The 21,042-nt window shown below is 36.8% G+C and overlaps 1 protein-coding gene across 2 annotated transcripts in view; it reads right to left on the reverse strand.

The window, feature by feature from the left end:
* Window positions 1-206: 206 nt before the first annotated feature.
* The window catches only part of PPEF1 (protein phosphatase with EF-hand domain 1), a 151,802-nt gene continuing 130,966 nt past the window's right edge, over window positions 207-21,042 (reverse strand). For both annotated transcript variants that reach the window (XM_043996780.1, XM_043996781.1), the window contains exons 14-17: window positions 18,953-19,059; window positions 6,611-6,774; window positions 4,964-5,048; window positions 207-3,623 (exon numbers count right to left, since the gene is read on the reverse strand). In XM_043996780.1, coding sequence (XP_043852715.1) covers window positions 3,436-3,623; window positions 4,964-5,048; window positions 6,611-6,774; window positions 18,953-19,059 — 544 coding nt within the window. In that variant the 3' untranslated portion in view covers window positions 207-3,435. The remainder of the gene's footprint in view (window positions 3,624-4,963; window positions 5,049-6,610; window positions 6,775-18,952; window positions 19,060-21,042) is intronic.

Here is a 21,042-nt window from a genome sequence, read left to right on the forward strand (position 1 = left end):
TTCTCCTCTGTCCCTTTTAGCTTCCTTGTGTGTACTGTTTTTCCCATTAGACTGTAAGCTCCTTGAGGGGAAAGAACTATATTTCTTTTTCTTCTTTGTATCCTCAGCCACTGGCTAGCACCTAGTAGACACTTAATAAATGTTTATTGATTGACTATTTACTATTAAAGCCTAAGGTTACTCAGGTAGTGTGACAGAGATAGGAGTGAATTAACATAGCATTTATTTTTGGATTTTGATATTAATGAATTTCCTATGTACCTTGAGGTCATCATTGTGTATTCTGTTTGGTTTACATCAGTTAATAGAAACTTCCCTGGGCATTTCTCCTGCAAAAGAATTTTTCATTTCTTAAAGTACATTATAATCCCATTTTAGTCATGTACCACAATTTACTTAATCATTCCCTAATCAATGGACAGCTACTTTGTTCTCATTTATTTACTACCACAAAAAGTGTTGATATGAATACTTGGGGCTATATGGGATCTTTCTAACTTTCTAACTTGGGCTTCCTTGGGATATATGCCTATGAGTAGGAACTGTAGGAACCACTTTTTTGCACAATTCCAAATTGTTTTCCAGAATGTTTGAACCAATTCACAGAACCACTACCAATTTACTGCCCCTCCAACACTGTCTATTCCCAACTTTTTTCATCTTTACCAATTTGTTTTGAGGTAAAACCTCAAAATTGTTTTGATTTGCATTTTGGGTATTTTTAGTGATTTGGAAAAATCTTTCATATGATTGTTAATAGGGGTAGAGACTAGACCTGTGATTCCATTGATATGGGGAACTTCCAGATAAAGAAACTCCCTCTAACTGTATAGTTCAACATTTCTGAAACTGTTTTAGAGAATTAAGTGACTTGCCTAGGGTCACACAAGCAGTATGAGTCAGAGACAGTCCTTGAGACCAGATTGTTCTAGCTTCAAAGCCAGCTCTCTTCCCACCACACAGCACTGCCTCTAATGGTTGTTAATGGCTTGAAATTTTTCTTCTGAGAACTGCTTGTTCATATCCTTTGACTACTCATGGCTCCTGGTCTTATATATTTGTGTGGGTTCCCTTCTTTAATATTCCTTTCAGTTCTCTCCTTTAAGGAGATGGAACTAGACTTTGGAGATAGTTGTATACTCCAACTTCTTTTCTTAACTTTTTTTTGCTCACCATTGCTAAATTTCATAACTTTTTCCTGTAGTTCTCTTTGCGGGGTCATATTGTCCATTGTTCTCTTCTTCCAAATAGGCTATCTTCTCATTTGAAAGAAGAAAAGGCACTTACTCTCTGCTCTTTCAAGTCCGTGGATACCATTAAAATACCCTGTTCTGCCCATCTTCCTGGCCATACCAAGGGTAAACAAGGCTTCCTCTTCTTTTCCTCCTCACAGCTAGTCCTAGACTGAGCTATTTTCTCTGTAACTGAAGTATTTTCCCTCATTTAGGGAGAGAATAGAAACTGGCTCTTCTCAGCCTATCTTGTAAACCAAAGCACTGGGTTTTCTTCTTAAAAGCAGCCAGAAACTATACTCATAACTAAAATGCTAACTTTACATCCTGAATTCTCTGGCATCTTTCTCCAGAGAAATGGAAAGTACATAACATATCATAGCCTCTCTTTAGAGAACCATATTTTCTGAAGCTGATTAGAAGCTTAAGGATTAAAACTCAAGAACCCCTCATGGACTGCACAACTAAATGTAATCCTATGACACATTTTGGAACAATACAATGTTTCTTTATCAGGTATTAATACAATTTATTCTATTCCATGTATGAAGAGATTAGTGTCTGAATATGAAAACAAGACAACACAATCAACAATTTCCCCCCATATATCTGTGTCCTTGGCTTACTGTCTGTGCTTCTGGGGTACTTAAAGTCACTGAAAACCCTTCACTGACTTTGATTAAAGGCTTCTAGGAAAATCTGACAGAAAAAAATTAGTCTACTAAGTAAAAATCAGCCTAGGAAAAAGCATTTAGAATCGACAGGCAGTGTTTGTGTTAGAAGGTCCCTCTTTGAGAAAGTGAGAGTGGACATGGGAATTAGGGATGCTAGCCCACAATGAGAGATATACATGGACAAGTAGTGCCAAGTCCTAGATGAGTAAATGATCACTGAATGTAACAAGTCATTGTTGCTCTAATGCACTAATAGGGGCCAAGGGAACTAAATTAAGCTAGGCTTTAAGCCCCATAAGAATAGAGACCCATGTCTTATCTTAAACATCTTTATCTCCCTTCAGTTCCTTGGAAATAGTACTCTGCACATAGTAAGCATTTAATAAATACTTGTTGTATTGAGTCAATGGCTCTATGATTTCATTTCCCAAGAATAGGAGTAATAAGGGGCAAATTCCAGTGTAGTTGTGCTGGAGTGACTGCATGCCCTACTGGGAGACTTCACTGTTTACCCTCTTTCATTCTTACCTTCTAATTAGAATGAACATTTTTGTCACTAAAACATCAGAATTCCTGAGCTGAGAAGTGATGCAGCTAGTAATGGGGGGGAAGACTGCATCATTTTTCAGTCAGGAGAGAAAACAGAACTCTTGCTATCATAGAAACTTCCCTACAGTGGCACCCTCTAAAAGGCATGTGCCTCGGAGACCCTATACTACTGGCTTGGCAAGTATTATAAGGTGGTTTTGTCTGCAATACAGTTCCAATGTCATGGTCTTCAGTAACTGTGTCAGAGAAAAATGTTCCTCCCTGGGTTTGGTGTTGTTGTTTCTTACTAATGCATGTAGTTCTACAAAACTTTCCGAATAATACTTTACAATTCAGCAATGTTAAGGGTAATTATATAGTTGGAGTTGTACAGGATGACTTCTGATGCTGCTGCAAGTTTCACTAGTTTTACCATGTCATCCATCTGTTCCCTTCACCTTGTTCAAGAGGGACTTAGCGACTATGGTGTATTTAAAAAAGATGGCAGAGATGGAAATAACATTTTATTTCACCAGTTCCCTGTTATTCCTCATCCTCTTGTTCCAAAATGTTTCACATACAGAATGTTGACTAATTTTCTGTGTTCTTTGGGATGCTTTCATTCTTTCCCTCTCTCCAGACTTCTTTAGTTAAATTGTATTATTCTGATTATGCTTTGGTCTCCAGCTAAAAGTGGGATCTGAGGAACCAGTACCCAGGATCAAACCTTGATTTCTCACTTGACAATGTGTAGCCCTAAACCTAGAGCATAGACCCTACAAGAAGGTATATAACCTATATGAATCACTAATTGCTCACTGGGAACTTCTTTTATTCATATTGTTCATCCATGCTTGTTGAGATAGCTGGGGGTCTACTCTCCTCCTCCACTGCCTATGAATGTTAAGAGCCCTAATAAAGATTTCAGCTCTGCATGAGGGCCTAACATTGTAGAGACAGTCTAAGGAATTTCATAAATTTTGAGATTTGAGGGTTATGTCTTATTTGTTTCCTTCAAGTCTGTGAACCACATCAAAGGCTGTTAAAAACTCATTAAAGTCAATACTGCCATCTTTGTTGAGATCCATGCTGTAAGCCAGTTGGTTGACGTAAGTATCGTCGATGTCAACATTGTAGTGAGAACAAAACAGTTTCCACATAGCACGAAATTCATCCATGGAGATCAAACCTGAGAAGAAAGAAAAAGGATGTGAATTTTCATTTAAAGACCCTCAGCAGGAGCAAGCAAGACTTGTACTTTATCATGAAATAAGTTCTTCACATTTCTCACCAACTAATAAAATGTGAAGATCAGGAAAGGGGAAGAATAGTGGGAATCTGGAAAAGTGAAAAAGCAACCAAGTGAAAACTAGGGCTAGGGATGGGCAAATAAAGAAACAGTGCTTCTTGCTTTTGTCATCAGAATGTACATTATGGGACAGCGAGTGGTACAGGAATTATAGGAAAATCTGGAATTTAGTAGGAGATTAGGATGAAGTAAAAAGCCTGTCTAGCACCCAGTCACAAAAGTTTGACCTGGGAAGTGACTCTCCCCATAATTTCAAACAACCTAAATTAGCAGTAATTACTTTCAACATATGGGGTAAATGATTATTCATTGTTTATATAATATATCTATAATGTTGATATTGGTGATGGAAAAGACCTGGTTGTCATGAATGATGTATTTTAATTATTGTTCTTTTAAAGTAATTTATTTGCATTTAAGTATATCCAAAGTTCAATTGAGTGACTAGGTCTTTCTATACTATTCTCCAAGAATAAAACTCTAACTCTAGGAATAAATAAGTACACATTCCGAGAAAAAATTTAAAAGGGAATAAATTTGCTAATCTTGAGGGGCTAGAGGGGCACAACATTACATACGCTGTCGGACACAGTCAATATATTTTGCTTTACTCTTTTTCTTTGTTTTAAGGAAGTGTTGAGAAATGGCATGCTGAATCTATCACAAAATGACTGCTGGAAACAAAAAAGCTCCAATAAAATTTATTTTTAAAAGAGTGACTACTTTTTTTGAAATGTCACCTGCCATTGATGCTGGCAGCTTTTTAAAGGATTTTTCAAAGTTTAGCCTCTCTCTCTCTCTCTCTCTCTCTCTCTCTATGTATATATATATATATATATATATATATATATATATATATATATATATATATATACACACACACACACACACATACATACATATACATACATACACATATGATAGTCTTTCTCCATGTATATGTAGGTGTATGTATGTGTGTATATATAAACACAGGACTATATATATATATATATATATATGTAAAGTAAGGACTATCTTGGGTCTTTTAATCACTGGCCTAACCAAATTTATTTTTAAGAGCAACAAAAGATTGCCATACCTATGTTTTACATTTTAATATGTTGGGTAATGTTAAGTAGAAAATAGCAATGGGTGAAAGGGATTGGAGTTTTCATTTCTGAAAACCGGGCTAGCTCTGTTTCTGTCTGCCATGGAATTAATTAAAGTCATTGATTTACCTGAATGATCTTGGTCAATGGTGTTGAATATGATCTTCAAGTCAGATCTGTATCTGACAAGGGTCTCTACCATCCCTGATTTAGCCTTAAAAAAAAGCATTTTCTAAATTAACATTTTAAATTAACAGCATTAGAATAAGCTTCAGTAACAATAAAAATATGAATGGGACCTATGACATCATTAGAACAGGGAATTCCTGAATGAGGAAATTCTAACAATGCAGGATGGTACCTTCTCTATGCTAAAAAGTCAAGTGATTTTTCTAGTCAATTAGCTAGTATGTGTCAGAAGTGGCACTTAAACCTAGTCTTCCTGGTTCTGAAGTCAACTCTCTAACCACTGTGCTGCCTCACATCATTATTATCAATGATATTTCTTTTTTTTTTTTTTTAGTGAGGCAATTGGGGTTAAGTGACTTGCCCAATCAATGATATTTCAATCATATTATCTTATAATTTATATGATTTCTGCTAGCATAAGGAAGGCAACTCTCCTTTTGTACCGAGCACTGTATAAAATTTCAAAAGTGTCATAAGGTGGCTCTAATCCAAACCTTTATTTTTATAGGTGAGGAATCTAAGACCCAGAGAGGCAAAGCTGCTTACACGAGATAACACAGTAGCCAAATTGGGATTGGAACCCATATGCTCTGGTTCCAAATCCAGAGCTCTTAACATATACTCTTTTTTTTTTTAGTGAGGCAATTGGGGTTTAGTGACTTGCCCAGGGTCACACAGCTAGTGAGTGTTAAGTGTCTGAGGCCAGATTTGAACTCAGGTACTCCTGACTCCAGGGCTGGTGCTCTATCCATTGTGCCATCTAGCTGCCCCCAACATATACTCTTGAATATGTCAAGTATCTGGGATTTTTGTCATTGTGGCAATCCCTTCTACAAACTCGGGTTGTGCTCTATCTACAACTTAGTACAGAAATTTTACTGAGTTGCCTGAAGGTCACATGGGTAAAGTGACTTGCCTATGGTCATACAGTACCATAAGTACCAGAGGTAATATTTGACCTCAGGTCTTTCTGATTCCAGGTCCAGTATTTTATCTACCATTCTAGCTTAAGTTACCTCTTGAGGGGCAGCTAGGTGGTGCAGTAAATAGAGCACCAGCCCTGGAGTCAGGAGTACCTGAGTTCAAATCCAGCCTCAGACACTTGACACTTACTAGCTGTGTGACCGTGGGCAAATCACTTAACCCCAATTGCCTCACTAAAATAAAAAAATAAAAAGTTACCTCTTGAATAGCATAACTAATTGGATATTCCCAATAAGCTTTCAAAAGCAGTGGGTTTTTAGAGAACAGGATGTATCTCCTTTCCTTAGAGTGCCATACTCTCAGCTACTCCCTGTCCCACCCATCACTCATCCCCAGACTTGGAAAGAATAAAATCCTGTAGTTATTCTAATCTTACAGAGAAGGCACTTCCTTCCCTGAATGATTAAGAAAGAATGTCAAGAGGCAGCTAGGTGGCGCAATGGATAGAACACCAGCCCTGGATTCAGGAGGACCTGAGTTCAAATCTGACCTCAAACACTTGACACGTACTAGCTGTGTGACCCTGGGCAAGTCACTTAACCCTCATTGCCCCGCAAAAAAAAAAATACATAAATAAAAAAGATATAATGTCAAGCTTCTTACCTCTTCAGGAGCTTTTACTACAGGCAGATCCTTAAAACCCATAGTATAAAAAACTTGTCCATTTTCAATCAGATTGACCAGTCGAGAGCACAAAGATAACCATGGAAGCTTCAATTCTACAATTTCTCCTGTAGCCTTTGCCCAGTCTCTGATAGAAATTTTTCCTAAAGAGAAGAGGCCATGACATCATTATAATTAGGCAAAAAATGAATCCTCTTAGTTCTCATTTACATAGCACTTTAGGTTTGCAAAGCACTTTCTTTATACTCCTTCGAGCTTCATAACAATACTATGAGGTAGGTGCTTTAGCTATTATCCTCTTTTTTATAGATGAAGAAACTGAGAAAGATGAAATGGCTGGGTTGTGGTCACGAAGCTATTAAGTGTCAGAGGAAACCGAGACAAATCAAGTGACCAGCCCATGGTTAAACATTTGGTAAGCAAGCAATCAATAGGCTTTACTTAAGTACCCACCATATGCCAGGGATTGGTGATACAAAGACAAAAAAAAGCTCCTGCCCTCAAGGATCTTACATTCAACCAAGGAAGGCAAAATGTACATGTGTTAACTCTGAGTTAACTCTGGGACATGGAGAATTACCCATGGCAGATCACAGTTCTGTGGGTAGACTAGAATTCTTTGGCATGTCAGGATTCATGGACTATAGAGAAGTTCTTTCTAAATGGAACGGTGCGGGGGGGGGGGGGCAGGTAGGTGGCACAGTGGTTCAAATCTGGCCTCAGACACTTGACACTTACTAGCTGTGTGACCCTGGGCAAGTCACTTAACCCTCATTGCCCTTAAAAAAAAACCAACCACAATAAATGGAACAATGATTTTTCCCCTTGTCTTGGAAGGAATAGAAAGGTTCTCCAAAGAGAGGAGGGATATGCATCCAGGGACACTGAGGTGGAATCATGGAGGAACACAAGAGTCACTCATGAGTGAGATAAGCCCCTAGAAGGTAGTAACTGGGGTTGAATTGCCACTGGTTGGCCAGAGTTGCCTCTGACTACTATGGTCAGATAAAACTTTCTGGGAGCCAAGAAGAGAAGCAAATATGATTGTTACTGAAATTTCTCCTGCTAGATGACTGATTATGATGGGGGCATGGTCTGTTGTTTTCTTAATGATAGAATAAATAAGTAGGGAAGAAAAAAATCTAGCCCCCAGACCCCAAAATATTTTGTGAGGATTCAGTAATCAAAATGTATATTCCACTATTGTGCTGTAAGAAATGATGAGCAGGAGGAGTTCAGAGAAACCTGGAGGGTCTTGCGTGAGCTGATGATGAGTGAAATGAGCAGAACCAGAAGAACATTGTACACAGTATCATCAACATTGAGTGTTGATCTACTGTGATGGACTATATTCTTCTCACCAATGCAATGGTACAGAAGAGTTCCAGGGAACTCGTGATGGAAGAGGATCTCCAAATCCAAGAAAAAAAAAAAAGAACTGCGGAGTATAGATGCTGAATGAACCATACTATTTCTTTTGTTTTTGATGCTGTTGTTTTTTTCTATTTTGAGGTTTTTCATCATTGCTCTGATTTTTTTCTCTTATAACATGACTAATGCAGAAATATGTTTAATGTTATGTGTGTATATATATATGTAAAACCTATATCAGATTACCTGCTGTCTAGGGGAGGGGAGAGGGAGGGGAGGGAGGGAGAAAAATCTGAAATTGTAAAGCTTGTATAAACAAAAGTTGAGAACTATCTTTACATGTAATGGAAAAAAAAATAAAATACTTTATTAATTAAAAAAAAGTATATTCCTTTGGGCAGAGTACCCACATGAAAGGGTCTGATTCTTAATGGGAACAGAGAGAAAGAGAAGAGGAAAGGAAGGAAGAAGGAGGAAAGGAGGAAAAGAAGGCAGGGAGGGAGAGAAAAGGAGGGTGGTAGGGAGGGAGGGAGAGGGAGGAAGGAAAGAAGGAAGGAAGGACTTTAAGATTTGTAAAGCATTTTGCAAATATTATCTTATTTTCTCTTCACAACAACCCTCAGGAGCAAGTACTAATATTGCTCCCATTTTAATGATGGGGAAACTAAGTCAGACAGAAGTTAAGTGACTTACCCAGGGTCACACAGCTAGCAAGTGTCTGAGGCCAGTTTTTTAACTCAGGCCTTTCTGACTACACATCCACTGTTTTATCTACTGAATCGCTTGACTGCCTCTCTTACGTTGTGATGACCACCCCATCCTCTTTAAAACTCTTTTCTTGCTTGTATGACACTATACTTTCTGAATTCTCCTCTCACCCAAAAGTTCTTTCTCCCTTCCTTTGCTCACTCATTCATTTAGTTAATAAAGATCTGAGTGTATACACTATATGGTCTATGCTCCAGTTAAACAGAAATATCCTCAGTTTTTTGGAATATATACTTTGTTTTCCTGACTTTGTACCTTTGCTCACTCCATTTTATAAACCTACAAAGAACATCCCGTTTCCTAATCTGTACCTGTCAAAGTCATAATAATCTTTCCACAAAAGACACAAATCTCAGGGAGCAGGTAGGTGGTACAGTGGATAAAGAACTGGCCCTAGATTCAGGAGGACCTGAGTTCAAATCTGCCCTCAGACACTTGACACTTATTAGCTGTGTGACCCTGGGCAAAAAAACAAAAAAACAAAAAAAAAAACCCCCACACAAATGTCCCTCCAATGTATCCTTCCTTGATTCATGCCCCATGCCAAACCAGAAGAGATCTCCACTTCCTATGAACTTGCATAACACTGTTCATATTTACCTTCTGAAGATAGAGAAAGCATTTATTAAACCCCTATTTTCTATATAGTGTATGTTTCTTAACTTCCTTATTATAATTAAGATCTTTATGGAAAGGCATTATATTGAAGGGTGGGAGGAGAGTCATGGAACAAAGATGATGAAGCATCGACAGTGACTCAGCTGAACTTCCAACATTCTCCTCCAAGGAACTTTAAAATAAAACCTCAGATGAAATTCCAGAGTGTCAGAGTTAACGAAAAGTCAGGATGAGACATTTTTCCAGCCCAAGAAAACTTAGGAGGTGGCAGGGGTGGTGGTTGGCCTGGAATGCAGTTGCAGGCAATAGAACACTGCCACTACAACAGCAGCAGCAGGTCTTGGAGATGGCTGCATCCATGGAAATAATGGCTTCAGCAGCTCTCAGCCCCAGATGATAAGGGGATTGGACAACTAGTCAGAAAGGGAATGCAGAGGACGCTTTGCTGGTAGTGAACTCAGGACCATATTGCACTGACCATACACAGTTCAGGGTCAGAGTTCCAAGGCAAAGAGGAGCACTAACATTCATGACCACAGGGGTAGAGGGGCCATGGTCATAGTTCCAGGGCAGAGAAGTGTGTTTGTGGTCATTTGCAAGGTATCAGAGGACCTGATCACAGTTCTAAGGACAAGAGGAACACTCATACTTGCAGCTACAGGGGAACAAGTTCCCTTCTTGAGCAAAGACCAGAGCATAGGCCAGGAGAGTAGTGACCATAGCTTTTCTTGGATCATACCACCTTATAAACACCAATGATTTAACAGACCCCCCCCCCAAACTAGCTCTGAAAATAATAGCATGTAAAACCTTAAGTTTCAAAGAGTGCTCCCTCTACCTTGGGAGCAAAACCCAACTTTAAATAAAGTTTAAAATCAAGAAATACAATGGGAAAATGAGCAAACAATACAAAAAATGAACCTGACCATATGAGAGTGATGCAAAATAATTATGAAAAGATAGTCCAGAGCTCAGTAAATGGGGCACGGAAAAAAAAAACACATTAAAAAACAGAATTGGCCAAAGTGTAAGAGGCACAAAAATCCACTGAAAAGAAGTACTTCTTAAAAAGGAGAATTGGACATGTGGGGGGAAAAGATACAAAAGCTCACTGAAGAAAAGAACTCCTTAAAAAGTACACTTGGCCAAATGGAAAATAGGTATAAAAGATCACTGAAGAAAATAATTCCTAAAAAATTAGAATTGGGCTAATGACTCCATGAAAAATCAAAAAACAATGAAACAAAGTCCAAAAATAGGGGAAAATAGAAGAAAATGTTAAATACCTCATTGGAAAAATAACCGACCTGGAAAATAGATTTAGGAAAGATATTTTAAGAATTATTGTACTACCTGAAATCCATGATCAAAAAAAGTACCTAGATATCATCCTTCAAGAAATAATTAGGCAAAAATGTCTGACATCCTAGAACCAGAGGAAAAAATAAAAACTGAAAGAATACACTGATCACCTCCTGAAAGAGATCCCAAAGTTAAAAGTCCCAGGAATATTAAAATTCCAGAGCTCCCAGGTCAAGAAGAAAATACTGCAAGGAGCCAGAAAGAAATAATTCAGATTGCATGGAGCCACAGTTAGTGGTATTTTCCACATTAAAAGAGCATAAGGCTTATAATATGATATTCTGGAAGACAAAGAAGCAAGGATTACAACCAAGAACAACCTACCCAACAAAACTGAGTATAATTCTTCAGGGGGAGAAATGGATATTTAATGAAATGAGGACATTTAAGCACTCCTGATAAAAAAAGACCAGAGTTGAATAGAAAATTTGACTTTCAAATACAAAACTCAAGCATAAAAAGGTAAACATTAATAGGGAAATCATGAAGGGATCAATAAGGTTAAATTGTTTATATTCTTTTATGGGAAGATGATACTTGCAACTCCTAAAAACTTCCTCATAATTAGGGAATTTGGAAGGAGTATACATAGACAGAGGCCATGGGTATGAGTTGACAAGGATGGGATGATGTAAAAAAAAAAAATGAAAGGGTGAGAAAGAGGGATGCATTAGGAGAAGGGGAAAGGGAGAGGAAGAACAGGGGACATTATCTCACATAAAAGAAGTGCACAAGGAAGAGCTTTTAGAGCAGAAGATGATATGGGGGGGGTGATGGAAATGGTTGAACCTTACTCTCATTGGAATTGGCTCACAGATGGAATAACATACACATTCAGTTGGGTATTGAAATCTAACTCACCCAACAAGGAAGTAGGAGGAAAGGGGAAAAGAGCAGGGCTCATATCCAAGAGAAGAAAGGGCAGATTGAGTGGTCAGAAATAAAAGAGAATTTTGAGAAAGGACAAGTTAAAATGATAGAAAAAAAAGATAAATGGGGGATGGAAATAGGATGAAGGAAAACACAGTAACTATTAATAACTATTAATAATTTAATAGTTGATAACTGTGAATGTGAATGGGATGAACTCACCCAAAAAACCAAAAGCAGAATGTATTAGAAACCAGAATCCAACAATATGTTGTTTACAAGAAAAACACTTGAAACAGAGAAAGACACACACAGAATAAAAATAAGGGGCTGGAACAGAATCTATTATGATTCAGCTGAGGAGGAGGAAAAGGAGAAGAAGAGGTAGCAATCATGATCTTAGACAAAGTAAAAGCAAAATTAGACCTAATTAAAAGAAATAAACAGAGAAACTATACTTTGCTAAAAAGGTACCATAAACAATGAAATATTATCAATACTAAACAAATAAGCATCAAATGGTATAGCATTTAAATTATTAAAGGAAAAGTTAAATAATTATAGGAGAAAATAACCAATTAAACTATACTAGTGGTGAACCTCAACAATCCCCTTTCAGAACTAGATAAATCTAATGATAGAATAAATAAGAAAGAAGTTAAGGAGATGAATAAAATTTTAGAAAAGTTAGATATGATAGACCTCTGGGAAAAAATGAATGGGGAATAGAAAAGAGTATACCTTCTTCTTAGCTGTACATGCAACCTTCACAAAAATTGAGCATGTATTAGGGCATAAAAGCCTCACAAACAAATGCAGAAAAGCAGAAATATTAAATGCATCTTTTCCAGACCATAATGCAATAAAAATTACATTCAATAAAAGGCTATGAAAATATATATTAAAAATAAATTGGTAGGGGGCAGCTAGGTGGCACAGTGGATAAAAGCACCAGCCCTGGATTCAGGAGGACCTGAGTTCAAATCCAGCCTCAGACACTTGACACTTACCAGCTGTGTGACCCCGGGCAAGTCACTTAACCCCCATTGCCCCACAAATAAATAAACAAACAAACAAATAAATAAATAAATTGGAAACTAAATAAATTAATCTTAAAGAATGAGTGGGTCAAAGAACAAATCACAGAAACATTCAATTTCATTAAAGAAAATGACAACAATGAGACAACATAATTTTGGGGGATACAGACAAAAGCAGTACTTTGGGAATTTTTATATCACCAAATGCTTACAACAATAAAAAAGAGAAAGAGCAGATCAATGATTTAGACGCTGCAAATAAAAATACCAGGACAAATTTTAAATCTCCAATTAAATGCTTAAATGGAGTTATTTTGACTAATTATATTCCAGTAAAACTAACAATCTAAGAGAAAGAGATGAATATTTACAAAAATATGAATTGCCCAGATTAACAGAAGAGGAAATAGTATACTTAAATCTATCTTAGAAAATACTATCTTTGGGGGCCACTAGGTGGCTCAGTGGATAAAGCATGGGTCCTGGATTCAGGAGCACCTGAGTTCAAATCCTACCTCAGACACTGGATACTTACTAGCTGCATGACCCTGGGCAAGTCACTTAACCCTCATTGCCCTGCAAAAGAAAAAAGAAAAGAAAGAAAGAAAAAGAAAGAAAGAAAAAGAAAATACTATTTTTGAAAAAGAAATTGAACATGACATAAATGAGCTCACTAAGAAAAAATTCCTAGGACCAGATGGATTCACAAGTGAATTCTACTAAACATTTAAAGAATAATTAATTCCAATACTATATAAACTATTTGGGGAAATAGGCAAAGAAGGAGTCTGACCAAATTCTTTTTATGATAGAAATATAATGTTGATACCTAAACCAGAAAGAGAAGAGGAGACAGACAGACAGAAAAACAGACCAATTTTCCAAAAGAATACTGAAGCACAATTTTAAAATAAAACACTAGCAAGGAGATTACAGCAATGTAATCTATGACCAAGTGGGATTTATACCAGGAAGGAAGGGCTGATTCAATATTAGGAAAACTATCAGCATAATTGACCATATCAATAACAAAAATGACCAAAAAATATTATTATCTCAATATATGCATTAAGTTTCTGACAGGGTGGCTAGGTGGCGTAGTGGATAAAGCACCGGCCCTGGATTCAGGAGTACCTGAGTTCAAATCCGGCCTCAGACACTTAACACTTACTAGCTGTGTGACCCTGGGCAAGTCACTTAACCCCAATTGCCTCACTAAAAACAAACAAACAAAAAGTTTCTGACAAAATACAATACTTATTTCTATTAAAACACTAGAAAACAATATAAAATATTTGGGAGTCTACTTGCCAAGATGAATCCAAGGAACTATATAAACACAATTACAAAACACTTTTCACATAAATAAAGACAGATCAAAACAATTGGAGAAACACTAATTTCTCATGAGTAGTGTGAGAGTATAATTAATAATTAATTTCTTGGAGGACCCAGAGATCACTTTCTCAGTCCTTTTTCCCTCCACTTCAGAAAGTCTAGTTTTCCTTGTGAAACTTCATCAAATCTCATCTGGGACAAACCCAGGGAAACAAAAGGAATGGAGATAGATTCTTTTGTACAGCTGGGTGAAGGACTGTTGGGATCAAACCACACCTAGATAAAGGAATCCATCTCCATGTTTTTTGTTCCCTTCAGTTTGTCCCAGATGAGACCAGATGAATTTTCTCAAAGAAATGGACTTTCTGGAGTGGGCAGAGAAAGGACTGAGAAAGTGATTTCTGGGTCCCCCAAGAAATTGATTTTTAATAATTATTTTCACATAGTAAGCCTAGTCAATATAATAATAAATAGGACAATTCTATAGATAGAATTTATTTATTCAGTGCCATACCAATCAAACTATGGAAAATTATTTTAAAGAACTAGAAAAATAATAACAAAATTCATCTGGAAGAACAAAAGATCAAGAATATCAAGAGAATGAATGAAAAAATATGAATAAATGAAAAAATGTGGCCTAATGGTATCAGATCTCAAATTGTATTGCAAAGCAGTAATCATCAAAACAACCTGGTACTGACTAAGAAATAGAGTGATGGATCAGTGGAATAGATTAAGTACAAAATGCACAGTACTAAATAACCATAGTGACCTCGTGTTTGATATAGCTGAAGATCCAAGATTTGACAACAAGAACTCACTATTTGAAAACAATTGCTGGGAAGACTGGAAAGCAATTTGGTAGAAACTAAGTATAGATGAACATCTTACAAAGTATACCAGAATAAAGTCAAAATGGGCACATGACTTAGACATAAAGGGTGATATCATAAGCAAATTAAGGAAGCATAGAAAATTTTACTTGTCAGATCCATGAATAAGGGAAGAACTTATGACCAAAAAAGAGATTGAGGGGATCATGGGATATGAAATGGATAATTCTGATTACATGAAATTAAAAAGGTTTTACACAAACAGAACTAATGCAACCAAGATTAGAAGGAAATCAGGAAAGTGGGAGAAAATTTTTTCAGCAAGTCTCCCTGATAAATCAGGCCTCATTTCTCAAATATATAGAGAATTGAGTCATATTTATAAGAATACAAGTCATTCCCCAATTAATAAATAGTCAAAAGATCTGAAGAGGCAGTTTCCTTAAGAAGAAATCAAAGCTATCTATAGGCATATGAAAAAAATGCTCTAAATCACTGTCGATTAGAGAAATGCAAATTAATACAACCATGAGGTGCCACCTCACACCTATCAGATTGGCTAATATGACAGGAAAAGAAAATGACAAAAGTTGGAGGGGGAAAATTGGGACATTAATATATTGTTAGTGAAGTTGTGAACTGGTATTCTCAAGATCATTTTGGAACTAGGCCCAAAGGGCTATAAAATTGTACATTACTTTTTGATCCAGCAATACCACTACTATGTCTGTATCCCAAAGCAATCAAAGAAGAAGGAAAAGTACCTATATTAAAAAAATAATTTATAGCAGCTCTTTTTTGGTGGCAAAGAATTGAAAGTTAAGGGGATGCCCATCAATTAGGAAGTAGCTGAACAAATTATAGTATATGATTGTGATGAAATACTATTATGCTATAAGAAATGACAAGCAGAATGGTTTCAAAAAAGTTTGGGAAGACATATTAACTGATGCAAAATGAAGTGAGCAGAAGCAGAACATTGTGCATAGTAATAGCAATATTGTAATGATGATCAGCTGTGAATGATTTAGCTACTCTGATCAATACAATGATCTAAGACAATTCCAAAGGACTTAATGATGAAAAATGCTATCCATTTCCAAAGAAAGAACTGATGGAGTCTGAATGTAGACTGAAGCATATTTTCCTTGTGTTTTTTTTTAACATGGCTAACACAGAAATATGTTTTGCATAATTTCACATGTATTAACATATTGAGCAATGTACTGCCTTTTCAAATAGCTCTAATTATTAGAAATTCTTCCTTCTCTTGAGCCAAAAACTTCCCACCTATAACTTTAACTCCTTGGTTGAGCTCTGGCCTCTGGAGTCATAAAGAATAAATTGAATGAACCTTGTACATGACATCCCTTTGTACCTTTAAATGTTTAAAGGCAAATCTCATTTCTTGCCTTCCCACTTCCCCCCTACACAATCTTCTTTTTTCTTCATTCTCATTCCTCTAAACTTTCTGACTAATCAACAAACAAGCATTTCTTTCTCTCTCTCTTCTTCAGTCCTAATCTCTCACCTTTTCCCTAGTATTCTATTTCTAATTAGGAGACAGGACATTTCCATATAGATATGCTTAACCTGAAAACCTTTTTCTCACACAAAACAATTCCTCTTCCTAATTTCCACATAAATGGCAATAGTACCATTACACCATATTATATACTTTAAGCTTATACTGTTTGATTTCTCCATCATCCTCTTTCTCTTTCTACCCAGTGAATCAATAAGTACTGTTATTTTTTTTTTCTTAGTGTCTTTCAAAGTTGTTCCCTTCTCTCATCTCTACAACTGTCATCCATGTTCTGGTCTTCAACAGTTCATGCCTACATGGCTACAATTACCTCTTTCTAGTATACCTGATTTTATCCTCTTCCTACTTTAATTTGTTGTGTATATGCAATCAAGGATAAGTATTCTCAAATAGTCAATCAATAAGCATTTAAGTGCCTATTATGCTACTCCCTATCACTCACCCACTACTCAAGTCAGGCTAATCTTCTACACAAATTCTGCCCATTTCTACCTCCATTTAAGGCTTGGTTGTTCCACCTTCTTTGAATACCTACTCCCTTCCTCTCTACCAAATTAAATCTATCATTTTAAGAATTGGCTCAGAAGAAAGGCTTCCCCTATTCATGTCACTATATATAAATTTCTTCCTTGCTTTACATAGCATTTAGTTGTAGTTTCTACTATGATATTTCTTATTTGCTTAGGTTTTTAAAGTGTTTCTTGTACATTGCCTTATATAAGACAGCTAGGGCACACAGTGGATAGAGCTCTGAGCCTGGAGTCAAGAAGATTTGAGTTCAAATCCAGCCTCAGTCACTTCCTAACTGTGTGACCCAGGGCAAGTCACTTAATGACTATCTGCCTCAGTTTCTTCAACTGCAAAATGGGGATAATAATAGCACCTACCTCCTAGGGTTGTTGTGAGGAGAACATGAGATAGTATTTGTAAAGCATTTAGCACAGTGTTGGGCATAGAGTAGGGACTTAATAAATGCTTATTTCTTTCCCTTTTCCTATCCTTTTCATCCCTTATTTACCTTGTCTTCCTTTCTAGATCTTGAGTATAGGGAAAGGAAAACCAGTAAGACCAGGATGATGAATGGTATAGTAGGAGTGTTAGACTTGGAATTAGAGATACCACAGTTTAAATACCCTATGATACATCTACTAACTTTGTGACCAGAGTCAAATACTCATTAACCTCTTTGAGCTGCATGAAGGATGAACTGATGAAGGAAAAGACTAGAGCATAGAGACAGGTTAGGAGGACTCTTGTAATAGTCCGTGATGAAAGCCTGAGTGAGTGTGACGATCATATTATGGGAGAGAAGAAGATGTGAGAGTTATTGTAGAGATAGAATTGGTACAACCCGGCAACTGGTTTTATGTGGGATATTTGTGAGAATGAAAAGTCAAGTATTACTCAAGTAATAGATTTTGGTGATTACATGGATGGTGGAGCTCTCAACAGGAATAGGGAAATTTGGAGATGATGGATTTGGGGAGGGAGGGGATCATTGCTTCCCTTTTTGACATTTTGAGTTTTTTTATTCTAACAGGACATCCAGGTGGAGATACATAGTAGGGAGTTGACAATATAGAACCAGAGCTTGGAAAGTAATGAGGGTCACATAATGCAGATTTAGGAGCCATCCTAAAAGAGATGATAATTCAACTGATGGGAGCTAACGTCATTACCAAGAGAGAGGTGCTATAGGGCAATAGAGTCCTGGTGCCCCAAGAGAGGAATGACCCCTTCCAAGGAACCCAGCTTCCTTTGAGCAAGTTGCTTGGCAGATTTGGAAGACTATACTGTCTATATTTGAAGTATTTTGATGAAAAGAGAGTGTTTCAGGGAATAATGAATTCTGTCTTGATTGGTGAGTCTCTGTCTAGACTTCATTAGAAGCCTCAGACATGCTGTTCACCTTATTTTTGGCTCATTCTCTAAACTGTTCCACTTTTACCACCAGCTGCCTCATCCCCTTGTGAATGACTCTACCCTGAGGCTGATTCAAGAATCAATGAGTCCCCTGTAGAACTACTATATCATTGGAAGCTCTAAGAAATCTGGTTTTTGCTTTTTATCCCCAGTGCTTAGCACAGTGTACATAGTAAGCACCTAGACAATGTTTTATCTATGTATCTATCTTTCTATCTATCTGATGCAAGGTAGGTAAGTAGTGGATAGAGCACTAGACCTAGGTCAAAAAGACCTGAGTCCAGATCTGGCCTCCAGTCAACTTATTAGCTGTGTGACCCTACGTAAACCGCTTAACAGCTATCTGCCTCAGTTCAACTGTAATCCGAGGATAATAATAACACGTACCTCCCACGGTTGTTGTGAGGATCAAATGTGACATTTGCAAAGCACAAAGCACAGTGCTTCTCATATAATAAGAGTCTCGTAAATGCTTGTTTTCTTCCTTCCTCCTTCCTATCTATATCTTTATTACTGGATTACCTTCATTTCTAAAGAAATTGAAGAATTGAAATCAAAAGGAAAAAAAAGAAAATGAAGAATTGTCTATGTGTGGATTGATGTGTTCAGAGAAGCTGGTAACTGTGTGTTTTGTGGTTTTTGTTTTTACCTGTGTTATTCGGATCATACTTTTGATAAGCTTTCATGAGTTCAGATTTCCGGCTAATCAGTCTCTCTCCTAATATCCTGAAGGCAGCATTTTCAACAATATTTACCCTATTTTAAGAAACAAATGATATAGGTTACTAAATTGTTCATAACCTTTGATTCAAGGATCTGAGATCCAAGGGGTATATATGATTATATGCCCCCAAAATATTATTGACAGCAAAATAACAGCAACAACAATAAAAAAAACCCCAAAACTCACACATAAAACACTATTTGTAGATTTGTGATACCAAAAATCTGGAAACAAAATATGGACCCTGTGAGTGAGATTTTCCCCATAACTTTCATACAAGTAATTTAATGATAGTACTAATCAGTTTATAGCCAACAAACTGTGATTTTTAAATAATTAGATATTCTCTAGTAAATTGAGAAGATGATAATGAAGTCAGCAAGATAGATATTGGTAGAGCAAATGCAAATGCTATATTGTCAGCTAGTCTATAATACCACTTACCTAGAATTCATCTATCTGACTTCCAGTTGTGATTAGGTATAGCTACCAAATCAGCTTAAAGGTCAAATACAAAAATAGTAACTTCTGAAGTGAAAGGGACCAATCAGAGCTAGGGAGAGGTTGGAAAGTCATGCTTAAAGCAATATGGTGGAAAGCCTTTACAATAGAAAACAACTCAGAGGAATGGGGCAAGAGAAGCTTCATCTGAGATGGCAAAGATGAATTCCAATAGATGGTTTCCTATGTTATGAGCCTGTTTCTTAGTAATAGATCTATTTTAAGTAAAGTATATAAGATAGCAAGTGACTAGGCTGATATCAGACTGGTGGTTTCTCTCTATTCCACACTTACTGTATATGAATCACTTGGATTATGTTAAATTGTGGGAGGAGTTATGGTGTATAAATACCTTTGGATCCTGAAACTTGGGGTCTTTGGGTGCTAGACCTGAGACAAGCTTTACTGTGAGACAGGATCCCTCTCTCAATAAACCTATTTTCTTTTGTCTTGGAGACTTTGTTTTCTTTCTTCATCTAATACTGCAATTTAGAAATTTTCGCAACAACCCATTTACTGGAGAATGGCTAAACAAATTATGAGATATAAGGGCAATATTATTATGCTGTGATGAATGATGAATGTAAAATATTGGTGGAGTCAAGCTTCAGGAGTGCTTTGAGAAAGCAGACCCCTTAAACCTGTACCCAAGAATGGTGAAGACAGTGAGAATGAGCCCTAAAAGAATGGAACATTCTTCTGCTTTTCCCACTGCCATTAATCCTGTCATCAAAGAAATGGAATAGTAACAAACAATGTAGCTGAGAAAGGTCAAATCAGACACTCAAATAGAAGCAAAGCTTCAGAAAAAGTAGAATCCTCTTTGCTTTGGACTCTGTATATACTTGTGAAACAGTGTGTCCCAGATCTGGGGGGAAATATTTTGTTGCAACTATTCTTATTATAACTGCTTAGTAAATACCTCTAATTAAAAGCTAATAAACTCAGGTTGGATAATTAACATTAACTACATAATCATTCTGGAGCACACTGTTGGGGACTTTTGAGTAAAGGTGTTAAAACTACCCTCATCCCCTTAGGGTTACCCCTAGAATCCTGAGTAGTCATGTAATCCTCTGTGGTGCTTTGACCTGACAATGTTAGTGGATATCTGGGGAAAATAGTCCATAGGGGATGTTAAACTTGTACAAAGTGAAGCAAGCAAAGCACAGCAAATGAACACACACACACACACACACACACACACACACAAAGTCAAATGAACAGTATATAAAATGGCTACAACCACGTAAATAAAGTCAACATGGAATGTCAACAAAATTCTAGTTAAATGGGGATAGCTAGGTGGTGCAGTGAATAGAGCACTGGCCCTGGAGTCAGGAGTACCTAGGTTCAAATCTGGCCCCAGACACTTAACACTTACTAGCTGTGTGACCCTGGGCAAGTCACTTAACCCCAATTGCCTCACTAAAATATTTTTTAAAAATTAAAAAAAAATTCTAGTCAAATGTGATGGTCAATGTTAGTACCATGTTGCCAGAGCTAAAGGATTT

The sequence above is a fragment of the Dromiciops gliroides genome, chromosome 3, assembly GCF_019393635.1.
Source record: "Dromiciops gliroides isolate mDroGli1 chromosome 3, mDroGli1.pri, whole genome shotgun sequence".
Classification (NCBI taxonomy): domain Eukaryota; kingdom Metazoa; phylum Chordata; class Mammalia; order Microbiotheria; family Microbiotheriidae; genus Dromiciops; species Dromiciops gliroides.